The following is a 12,457-nucleotide window of genomic DNA, read 5'->3' on the forward strand; positions in this document are numbered from 1 at the left end:
CTGCTGTGTAAAGTGACTGTCCTTAAAAACACTTTGCATTTGACTGTCCTTAAAAACACTTTTGCATTGGAACTTGGAATATTTATTTCAAATGGAAGAGAAATCCTACACATTTGAACACTTTTTTTTCTTCTTTTTTTTTTTTTTTTTTTTTTTTTTTTTTTTTTTAATATTTCCTTTAACTGTACTTTACAAAATACGCTGATATCTTGTGTTGAAATGTGGTATTATGGGATAAAAATTGGCAGAAAACAGATCAGCACATGACAATGATGTAAATGCTTTTAATAAAACAGAAGAAAGGAGATGGACTTTTCAGCAGCAGGGACATCATAGAGTTTCACTTAGGATGAAATGTGGTGAAGTGGAAGCGGATCTGTTTGTTAACACCAGCTGAAAACTATACCTGCTTTATTCCTCTCTCTGGTTTTGCTCTTTCCACATCCCCTCTCTGCTCATTTTGCAGATGGCAGGCAGAAACCTACAATTACTTCAGAGTAGTTGGAAAGCCCCTGAGCACTGTCAAGGACTGCACAGCATGCCTTATGACAGCTATATACTGCAAAATTGATTCAGTCAGGAGAAAACAGGTTCCAGTGGGGTGGCTGTGGATGAGTAGTCAGCCAGCTTCTGTGGACACTGGGGTGACTTCCATCACCTGTGAAACACAGCTGTGGTCTGTCTCTCTGAAAGGGTTGAGGCAGAATTAAACTATGGCTGTCTGCCTGTAGTTGGCAGGTGTATGCAGCTGTTTTTCTAGGACACAATTAGGATGCCTCTTCACCTACATGAACCTGCTGAAAGTGTCAGGTGTGCTTAGTTCTAACAAATATATTCCCATGCATGTATTTCTTCTCTGAACTGTGAACATTATTCCCTTCTTGTACCAATGATTTTATTTTTGTAGTGCACTGTTTAAAAGGTGTTGCCTATCTTTGTGATCTGAAATGTCTACAATGTAACTTAAGGAGAACATAATTTAAGCATCGATAGTCTTCCCTTTATTTTTTATGGGGACTTCAAGTATGCGGTGACAAATGTTTCTGTTTTAAGTAGTGGACTTTCACATTGAGAGCAGGAAAGAGTTAACAATGGATCCATCCTTTCAGAAAGCAGTTCAGAAATGTGCATGTTGTAATTTTTCACCTTTTTTTTTTTTTTTATTAAGTGAGAAATGTAAGTGATTCTACTTTTACATCTTCCTAATCTGTTTTTAAGATTCAACGACAGTAAATGAGCCTGTGCTGCAAGTGCATGAACGCTCCATAATATTTTTAGGAAAAGTCAATAAAATCTAATGGCTTTATAAAGCTGAACTTGTTCGTGGAATAGTTCATCCTTATATCATGTTGAAATCACAGGGACTACAGTCAGACAAAAAGCAGCAACTGAAATAGCTTTTTCAGAGAAGTGTTACTCCCATTCTTTTCTGTGAAACTTAAGAAAGATAGGTATGCCACGATACTTTGGGCTGTGAAAAACAGAAGAACTGACTTTAAGTATTTGCTGTATGCATATAAACCACAGTTTGCTGTATTGAACTGTGTTGTCCTACGATGAATCTTGGTGGTGGTGATGAACCAGTTACTGAAATCGTTGCTGTACTGTAAGCTGTTTCCAGGGGAATTTAATGGACATTTTCCTCTGTGCCTTGGTATCTTTTAGAATTTCCACATAAGAGCAGCAGATCCAGCTCAGTTGTTGCTTAGTGCAGATACATCTGTTCAAATGCCTGGAGTTCAGAGGTACTCCTTGTGAGCTGCAGTAGTACTTATTTCATAGAGTCATGGAACAGCTTGAGTTGAAAGGGATCTTAAAGACCAACCAGTTCCAACACCCTGCTGTGAGCTGACTGCCACCCACCAGCTCAGCTGCCTAGAGTTCATCCAACCTGGCAATGTAGGCCTTCAGGGATGGGGCACCCACGGCTTCTCTGGGCAGCACGTGTTAGTACCTCACCACCCTCTGAGTAAAGGAATTCTTTACATTTCTGCAATTTTATTGCAGTATGTGATCTACTACTATTGGGAACTTATTCACAGTTTTGTACTGAAGTGGAGTAGATGTGCTCAAGCAATCTGGTGACTTGGTTTAATTCACCTGTCATACATCCGAGGTATGCTATGTGGGGAGGTAAGGACATGCCAAATGAAGCAGGGAGAAGGAAGAAATCATTGCTTCTTTTGCAGTCAGAAGTTATGTAGATGTAGCAGGCATGCATTAATGTGTGCAGCTGAGAGGATGTAGATCGTGATCCATAAACATGTACCTGAGCTCCAGATAATGCAGCTTATTGGATAGATGCATCATCTGTTTCTCTTAGCCTCTTTTTTGCTCTGTGTACTGTCTTCTGCCTTTGTAATAGTTTTAGTGTCCATAGCTCCACTGTCTGAAAGTGCAGCAACAAAATTTAAAGCTGCAATTCTAGATTCTGCCTGCAAAAGAATGTTATAAGGAGCATTGGAGACTTGACAGAGGCCTCTCAGTGTCTAAAAGGGGGATAAAACTAAGAAGACAGACTCTTCAGCAGGGTCTGTTTGTGATAGGACAAGGGGAAATGGTTTTAAACTAGAAGAGGCAAGATTTAGATTGGATAAAAGGAAGTAGTATTTTACAATATATGTGGTGAGGCACTGGAACACGTTGTCTGGAGTGGTGGATGCCCTGTCCCTGGAGAGGCTGGACAGGGCTCTGAGCACCCTGATCGAGCTGTGTCTCTTTTCATTGCTGGAGAGGCAGACTACGTGACATATAAACGTCTACAACTAGATGACCTATAAAGGTCTTTTCCAGCTCAAACAATTCTGTGATTCTGTGATCTTCGCCTTGTATTTCCCTAAAAGTTGCTATGGAGACATGAAAGAAATATGACAGATTGAATGAATGTATAATTTTGTTGTTCACATTCTCCTAAAATACAGAAACATTATTTATTTATGGTAACAGAGCACGATGGGTCAGGAACTGCCTGCTGATAACGTTCCTTGAGAAAGCTGGCACTGCTCTCCTCTGCAGGAAATATACTGCAGAATCAAAAAAACAAAAAAAAACCAAAAAAAAAACAATATATTCTTGTTTTTTTTTGTTTTGTCCTTACCTCAGAGTTTCATTATCACCAGCCAGTCTGAGTGAACCACATACCTTGAAAAAGCAGCGCTAACGTAATTTTTGGCACTCTGAGAAATAAGGAACAGAGGTCTGCTTTCTATGTGACAGTACAGTGTACAGCAGAGCTCTCACTGCTGCTCTCTGGGGAGAGCTCATAAGGATTGTGGGTCTGAGTCCAGGTTGCTTTGCACAAGTGCAGAAAGTGCATGAGCACATTATTGCCTGCAGGTCTATTACAGGTCCTAGATCACAGCACTGTTGACATCAGAAGTGGGAATATCATGTGGGACTAGATTCTCTGTCCCTTCTGCTTACTGCAAAAATAAATAAATAAATAAATAAATAGATGAAAATAGCTGATACAACAACCTTTTTTATGCCAGTTTCTTCTCTGCTGCTGGTACTGGTTTCCTGCTGGGGACAGAGAGGTAGTGTCGAAAAAGCACACAGTGTTCTGACTGTCCTCAGCTCTCTGGTAGCATTTGCCAGCTTCTCAGCTCCTCTTTGCCAGCTCCTGAATAGCAAAGGTGCTGAGGTTGTGACCAGCTTTCTGGCTGAACACTAACACACAGAGAACTGAGTTTCTGAGGTTTGTGTATGACAAATGTGAAACTTCAGTAATGTATGTGAAATGGATTCCAGTACTTGTCATGGGTACGTGGCAGCATCTCAGTTGTAAGTACACATCTGGCATTAGAATGTGTAATACTGATAGTTTTGTGTCTTTCTTGTGGTATTTCTTACATGCTGTCTTGCTGTGGGTGCCTGTATGCAGGGACTTCCTGCAGGGATACAGCCAGGCTGCAACTCTGCAGCATTTTCTCAACAGCTTTGTCCTTGCTCTCATCCTGCTTTATTTCTCTCACCAGTGGACAGTCTCCAGTGTAATGCACTGGCATTGCAGCAGAGGCTCTGCAGTAACTGCAGTCAGCGCAGAAGCTTGCACAGATGCAGGCATACTTTCATATTGTGCTCTAGTGCTGAACAATTCTGGAGCACAATTCTACCGTGTGGCCATTACCAGCATTCAGAAAGAAAAACGCTGTATTAGAATGGACAAAGTAATTACTGATTCAGACATCCCTGTCTCCCTTCAACTTTAACTGAAAATGAAAAAAGACCAATTTAAGGACTGATTCTGAATGATGAGATTAAGTGCATAGATTCACTATGGGTGTTTCTTTTTGCTGGATATCTTTCAGTGGAAAAGTTTCAGGGAGCCACTTTGCCATTGCTCCAGATTATTGCTGGAAAACTTGTCCTGTAAAGATTTTCCCTTGTGACATGACAAGCTTCACCAGTGGCACTGCCAACTACTCTCTCTTCTGTACTTCATGTTACAGCCTATTTCCCAGGAATTAATCTTCTTTCCCAGGAGTTCTAACTTGTCTCTGCACTTAGGGCTCTTTTCAAGGCTACTGGCCCTACTACTAGCAGCTGTGAGCATGAGCGAGGCCAAGTTACTATATATTTATAAGGAGTACCTAGGAACTGCTTTGTGGAAGGCCAAGGCAGCCTTCTTGTGGCCTAGTCTTGGTCTCCTCTTTCCTTGTCGTGGCTTCCAAATTCAGTTCAGTTCCTGATTTTTGAGTAGTGTACTTTTTGTTGTCATTCTGTGTCTAGAATCATCAGAGTCGTGGGAAACGTTAAGAAAGGGTAAATATACCCAGCTGTGATGATGGGCTGTTGGGTGGAACAAATTCATGAAAAAAGACTCTTAGTAGAGAGAGAAAGTGACTGCAGTGCTATTAGGGGAGTCATATTATTTCCTGATTAAAGACATTTGTCAAATTGTAGAAGGGAAACAGAAGAGAGAATCTCAGACTTGCCTGGCAGATGCTTACCTTAACTACATCACTAGCATTTCTGCTAGATATGCTCATGCTGACAAACAGTAACAGGTGCCAATTAATTCTCACAGTTTTACCTTGTGGCTGGCAAGTGATTTCTTCTTCTTACCAGGGAGAAAGCAAAGCTTCAGTGGTGCAATCAGTGTCTCAGTGTAAACAGAGCAGAAACAGTGAAGTTTCCTGGAGATTCTTGGACATCTCTTTTTTTACCCTTTTGCCTTTCACACTATCTTCATGGTTCCTCACAGCTTCTGCTGTAGTGGTGGAGTCACTGTGCTTCTCAGTTTCGCACAGAGAGGATCCTGTGCTGACGAACTCCAGCTGGCATTGTGGACTGCTCTTCTGGCTGCCAGAGCTGAGAAATTTGCTAATAGGATGTAAATAGGCTTTATTGTCCTTGTTAGTGTTAAATATACAATATGTTGGGATCCTGTTTGCGTTTCACCACTGAGGTGGGCTGTTATATGTTGTCTTGCCATGCTCTATTGACAATCCCTCTTTTGTACAACATTTTTTACAAATTAAAATAAAAAAATAGAATAAAGTGTGAGGACTATTAAATGCAAGGGGAAGTGTGATAAATTTTTCATTCCTGTGAAATTTTCTGTGTTTGACAAAAAATATAGCAAAAAAGCTCAATTTTTCTAACAAATGATTGGCATGGTTTGTTAGGGAAAACAGATATTTCTGGCTTCTTATGAGCTATTTCAGACCTGTTAAGTTTCCTGAAACTTTCCAGGATCAATGGTTTTGGATCATTTGGCTTGTAAGCTGGGAATTCCTTCACCTAGGTGGCTGTTTCTGAAGAGCCTGAGCAAGGCAACACGTCCTCAGTTGAAATCATATATTGATTTCCTTTCTGGTCCAAAATCAGGCACTGTGCACCGGCAGTGATATTTTCTATAGCCTTACAGGATTTCTGAATATAAGCCATCTCTCTTTTACTGGAGGTAGCTAACCTGGAAAAGGTGCCTCTTTCCTATTTCAATGATATTTGGAAAAGGAGAAGTCTTGAGTAGAGCTGGTTTGCTTGCTCTTCTTAGATGCATTCTCTATATTATAGTTTAACTGAAATTACCAGAAAATATTCTCTCTTGCTTCTTGCTAAGGCTGGGTGTGATTTGCCACAAGACGTATCCCTTATTGAGTGCAGAGAACCAGAACTGTTGCCATAAATTTGAATTTCGAGCATCACATTTTCTGTAGTAACAAATTCTGAAGTACAAACCTGCATGGGAATCAAACAGGCAGAAATATTAACCTACAACTATCTTCACACTCAGCAGAATGTGAAATGACAGAATAAATTTTAAAAACTCTTGATTGGAGACTATGCTTTTTATAAATGTACTTTTTCAAATGTTTTATCCTGAAAGGCCTTCAGCATTGGCAGACCATCAGCATGTGTACATAGACTTCTTTCCATTGAAATGTATGTTTATCACTGATTTGCAAGTCAGCTATGCCTTCCTTTTGTTTGCAATGCTAACAAAGTACCACAGCGTTCTAGGACCTGTTTGAAAATCCTTAGTAAACCTGAAGATATTTCTGCCTCTGTGCTTCCAGAAGATGAAACCTTGCAGGTTTCTGACTGCTTCTGAATCTTTTGCACAAGCAGATCCTTAGCTGATGCAAGCTGCCGTAGATTCCTGTCTGGTGATATATCTGTGGAACAACAGCTGTAATTAAATGCTTAAAGAATTGATTAGGAGGATGGATACAAATGGGCTGACATATATGTGATTTCAGTTGCAAATGTTTCAGTTACCTTTCTGAGGCTCCCACAGGACCACCCTAGATTACGATCTTGAAATGGGAGCATAATATCTTCCTCTGAGCAGACTGCTGCCTTCTGCCATAAGAGAGAAAAACTCTTCAGGCTTCTTTTCTCTTAAATTTCAATCCCTGACTTGATTTCCTGTCTCTCACTACTGAGTATTTTGGCTTTTCAAGAAAACACAGTATTTAAATTTTCAAAGGGGATTGTGGTTCAGCTGCTCTTTTCCTATGGCCTAACAGTGCTTTTCCAAATTAGATTTTGGTCTGGATCGTGAAGGTGAAAGTGTTTCCCTGAAAGTCTGTGATGTAAGTAACCCTATGACAAGAGTTACCCAACTCCAGGAGGGCTACATGGCTTGTCTCTCACCTGTGACTCATCCCTGTTGTCTTTAACAGCCCTTTACCCAGAGCTTTAGAACATTTTTATTTTTTTATGCTCCCAACATGGTTCTTTTGTTTGCCAGATTAAATGTGTGATTTCTATGTGGATTTTGAGACTGATATTGATGAAGGGATCAAAAATGGAAAGCATGTTGAGGAGAAGGGGGTGAACTGCCTCTTTGCAATCTATCAAATATACAGTCTAGCTGACTACAGAGCTGCACTGTTAAGTGTCATGCACTTCTCAGCTGAACATGAAGTGAGAGCAGTTGCTAATGTTTGTAGATGTGAAATGGGATCTTCAGGGGATCACTGGGGATGATAAAGCTTGTTTGCAAAACCTCCCCAGCTATGAAGAGCTCCAAAGGTATTAAAAGTAAAGCTACACCTAAATGAAGCTGGAGCTTTAATTACCTTCAGGTGCTTTCTATCCTTAGAGATGAATATAATCTATTCAAAATCTGCTTTGAATATTTAAGTACTAGCATATTTGCAGCCTGATATTTTCAGGGACCTAAAAGCCTTGGGGTAGATGGCAGCTTCTGTCCAGATTTTGTCATTTCAGCTGTAGTAGCATGTCTGTTCTCAAAAGACTTATTCATAGCCTGGTGAGGAAAATTTCTGCCTTTTTTTTTTTTTTTTTTTTTTTTTTTTTTTTTTTTTAATTTCTTTGTTACTATTTGTTGTAGATGCTACTGATGAATAGTACCTTTTCAGTTATTTAATCTGTCTGTTGCTCATAGTAGACCTGTTTCTAACAGCACTGAGTTTAAAATATTTGTTTTTTTATGTACCTTGCTGATCTCTGTAAAGGGTAATTTCAGTAGTACAGGCCACAGAGAATCATCTGAATTGTGTAGAGAAGAATGGGTAAGAGTAGTCTGTTGTTCTTTTTTTGTTTTGTTTTGTTTGTTGTTTCTTTTTTTTTTGGGGGGGGGGACTTTTCATGGTGATAATTAGTACTATTTTACTATTTGGGGTACTAATTAGCAGTGAGCTGATGGAAAACAAACAAAACTGACAGCCATTTTCTATTCTAAACATAACAATAGTCTACATCAATAACTGCTTCATGACGCTGTGCTTGTAGCTTTGTAGGAGTGAACTAAAGTAAAGATGTAATTAATCATGTCTGGATTTTATTAATAGCAGGTAAATTACGTTTTGTGGGTTGTCTTTCAACCTATGTTAGCATGATTTGAAACAAAGAGAAAAAAAAGTTTGTTTTTTCCTTAGTTTCTGCCTGTGTATTGCAGAAATCACTTTACTTTGTGATACTTTGTTAAAGCAGTTGAAAGAAGATTCAGAAGCTCCTAGGAAAGTTTATAAAATTAAACAATGTTCAGTGCAAAGAACTGAAAATGTGCAGAAAACAGAAACTAATATGTCTGATGAATTTTATATGACAAATAGCAACCTAGTGGAAGAGCAGTATGTTCTCTGGGTCACATGCATCTAGCTGACTTGTAGAGTTACAGCACTAACATACATCTGTCACAATGCAATTGCTAAAATCCATTTTGACTGGTACTGTGTAGCAGTCATCATTCAAATCCACTACTGTCTCATCTACTCACTTTAGAGGGAAACTCTCTTGAATGTCTTCCAGCTTGAATCAGGGAAATGAAATGATAACATTGTTTCATTTTCCAGTTAATTTTCCAGATGACTATTTGATGCAATTAAAAAACCAAACAAACAAAAACAGAACGTTTGCTAAAAAAATGATTCCAAAGTTCAACATTTTGTCTGTCAACTAAGTAATGTATATGGAATGACAGAATCAGAGAATCAGACAGAATGGCTGTGGTGGGAAGGACCTTCAAAATGTAATCAGGTCTGATCTTTAGTGGGAAAAGGGAGCCCTGCCCAATCACATCTTGAAAGCCTCCAGTGTTGGGGATTCTAACACCATGTTGAGGAAGCTTTTTCAGCAATTATTCTCACCTTAAAAATATCTTTCTATATTTAGTATTTCTCCTGGTGCAACTTGTAATTACTATCCCTTCTCCTCAGAGTGGCTCCTTGCAAAAAGAGTGCCTTCATCCTCTTTCTTCTAGTACCTTGGGTGTAATGGAATATTGTGACCCCAGGGTCTTTGCCAGGTTGAAAAGACTGTATATAACTCATATGATCCCAAAATTCTTGTTTGGTGTGAGTTTTGTTTTGTTTCATTTTGTTTGATAACTTTTCTTTATAAACCTGATTTTAAATACAGAAGGCTTGATTGTGGCTTGTGTCAAAATGTGTCTAAGAGTTAAAAGGTGCGGGTGCCTGTTGGCTTCTGGATGACTGGGTTTATACAGTATAATTATTCTAGGTGTTGCATTTTTATGTACTGAACAATGCAGCTGGGGGCCATTTTCCAGCTGTGATTAGAAAGATTTTTATGCGTTGATTCCTTCCTCAGTTCAGTCTGTCAAGTCACTTCATTTTTTGCCAGCACAAATGGTCACAGATGTTTCTGTCTGCTGAATACAGCTCTGACATTGTTGATTAGTTGCTTGGTAAGTTCAAGATGCAGGTGTCTTCTTCACAGACAAGAAAGGGCGTGACAGTGCAAAGCTGTGCTAGTACGTACCTCTTCTGATACCAGCCAAGGACTGGGTCTCTGAGACTTATGAAGTAGCTGCTTTTTTTTTTTTTTTTTTTTTTTTTTTTTTTTTTTTTTTTTCTCCCCTGATTGTCTGTGGTAAACTATGATTAAAGTAATTTATTTATTTATTTATTTATTTTCAGAAAAAGTGTGTCTGAACATTGTACCAACTTGTGGTGAAACACTTCCCTATTACTGCTGAATGTTTTGTTTTCTTTTCTTTTTTTAACTGCAGAAAGTGAGTGAAAAAGTAGGAGGTGCAGAAGGAACCAAGCTAGATGATGACTTCAAAGAAATGGAAAGGGTAAGTCTTAATACAGATATACACACTCATTCTTACTGGTAATTTTTCCTTTCCAGCGATGGCTATACAAAGCTTCCATGTCTGAATAATTTGAATAGTTTTGAATGTCTCAAATTCTGCTCAGTAAGACTGAGTTTCCTGATTCTTGTCCCTTTTTATCTTTTGATGGAGGAGTACATAATATATGACATTATTTACACTGTCAATATTTCATTCAGAGATTGGAGCTGATGCCAACTACAAATTACCATCAGTTAAATCACTGTAGAGGGACACTGTAAGCAGAGTGTGTCTATCTGTATGATCATTTTGGTGGAAAATGTGCCACTGTAATTCTCAGACACTTGAGCATCACTCAAGGAGCAACAGCTGTCTGAGGAAGAAGGTTGGCAGTAGTGCTGGGATATTCATTCACAGATTCTGAGATATCCTTACGCAGCCTCTGCTGGCAGAGTGTCTTGGGAGAATAGAGCTAACTTCCCCCAGTGGAATGCTCAGGGAAGCTGGCAGTGGTAGCACTGGCTTTCTTCATAGGAAGAAGGAGAGCCACAGCTTGGTGTAGCGGTGAGAATATGTTAGTTGAAAAAGTCAGGTGATTTTTTTTTCCCTAACATTGTCGTTGTGAGTTGCCATCAAATCTTGTAAGACTAACTACTGATATTTGTGTTGTCAAGTCTTTATCTAATAGATATCAGATCAAGAGAAATAGAAAAGAAACAGATAAATACATGTACGTTTGTATGGGAAGATGAGGAAAAAAAGCTGTGGATGAAAATCAAAGGAGGAGGGCATATCCTTTGCACTTCATCACAAAGTATTAGAGAAGTAATTTCTCCGCCTTGCCCCAACATCCTTTTGAAGGTGCTACAACCATAGGCCTTGCCATCAAACTTGGAATTTGTTAAAGAAGATTCAGAAACCCAGTGTTAGCTTTAGAGCTGGAAATAGGATGCTGCAACAGCCAGGGGTCCCACAGGGAGCTTGTGGGAGGTACGCGTTGGCAGCCTAGAAGATGAGAGCACTGAGAGTTGAGAACAGAACAGAGTAAACTCACTGGCTACCCCCCAGCTCCCCACTGGTCCCAGATCCCTTGCCAGCTTTTCTGTAGGCACTGGACATGCTCCTTCTGCCTGTCCATGGCCTTCTGTTCCCTCGCCCCCGCACTCCTCTGCAGCGTTCTTGCCATTTCTGGGCTCCCTACCAGGCAGTTCAGCTACTTGTTCACCCAGGGCTGGCAGACCTCTGCTGCTTCTTTGTGAAAAGCATAGAGCAAGATCTGGCAGATGGCAGTAGCAATAAAAACAGAACAAAACAAAAAACCAAACAAACAGGAAGGAGGTCAGTCACAGCATGCTGCAAACAACTTATCTCAGGTGCTCTTTTTTAAAATAGGAATTCACCATTATAGTAAAGAAGCTCACTCTGTAAGACACAAGCCACCCTGCAAAGAAAAGCAATGTGTTTTCTCAAATGCAGAGTACAAGATAGATTACGGTGAGCCCCAGATCTGCCAAAACAGCATTTTCTTTAAGGGCTAATTCTGAAAGAGTGTAGTTGTATATTTTTCCCTATAAGCACCGATAAGCTGATGCCAACTACTTAAGAAAGCAAGAATTCCTTCTACAGTAGAAGAAAGTAATGATATACATTTCTATACAGTTGTCCTTATTTAAGTTCCTAAATATAAAATATTCCTTCATGAAGTGAGCAGGGGAAATAAACCATGGATGCCTTCTAGCTGCTGTTCTAGAAATGAGATACTGAGGGATACTTTGTCTCTGCTATCCCTGTTTTACTAGAACTCCCTCTGAAAGAGGTGGACAGCTCATTTTCTCTTTAGCTGTTGGTTTTGATTTACATCTGTGTTTTCCATTAGTTTGCCACCTATTACAGGACCAAAGATTAATAATTCTTTAGATAGTTTTCAATGACCTTTCTATCAAATAGATTGCCTTATTATGGACATTTTCCAGGGTAATGAAAAACATCAGCATAGCACGATGAATTGTGTCAATTCCTGATAGAGTATCTCAAGATATGCTGTAGTCATAGTTTCACTTAAAGAGAGGTTCTACTACAAGCAGAAATGGTGGGCTTTTATTGTGGTAGTTTTTCAGGCACTATCACCATTCTGGAGCCGAGGCTGGGTTTGCTCTGCAGTTGTTCACAGGGGCACAAAATTAAAATGATGAGAACAGTTAAAAGAATTCACAAGAGCTAAAAGAAGAGACGAAAACATCTTCCTCTTGTCTCATATCTCTTTTCACGTTTCTTTTTGTTTTACTCTCTGTCCTTTAGAAAGTGGATGTTACCAGCAGGGCAGTTATGGAAATAATGGCGAAGACAATAGAGTATCTTCAGCCCAACCCAGGTAATATAATTTTATAACCTCACAGTACTTGGAGAACATTTTGAAAATATGCTTTTTCTCAGCATTGT

General features: G+C 39.4%; 1 protein-coding gene across 2 annotated transcripts in view; it reads left to right on the top strand.

Annotated features, from left to right (window-relative positions):
• Positions 1–12,457, top strand: part of SH3GL2 (SH3 domain containing GRB2 like 2, endophilin A1) — an 80,913-nt gene that overhangs the window by 54,586 nt on the left and 13,870 nt on the right. Inside the window, exons 1-3 of one of the 2 annotated variants that reach the window (XM_072360252.1) lie at positions 7,646–7,726; positions 9,950–10,018; positions 12,317–12,389. In XM_072360252.1, coding sequence (XP_072216353.1) covers positions 7,694–7,726; positions 9,950–10,018; positions 12,317–12,389 — 175 coding nt within the window. In that variant the 5' untranslated portion in view covers positions 7,646–7,693. Of the gene's footprint in view, positions 1–7,645; positions 7,727–9,949; positions 10,019–12,316; positions 12,390–12,457 lie in introns of those variants that run through there. The other variant, XM_072360253.1, reaches the window with a different exon arrangement.

Source organism: Excalfactoria chinensis, chromosome Z (assembly GCF_039878825.1).
Source record: "Excalfactoria chinensis isolate bCotChi1 chromosome Z, bCotChi1.hap2, whole genome shotgun sequence".
NCBI lineage: Eukaryota > Metazoa > Chordata > Aves > Galliformes > Phasianidae > Excalfactoria > Excalfactoria chinensis.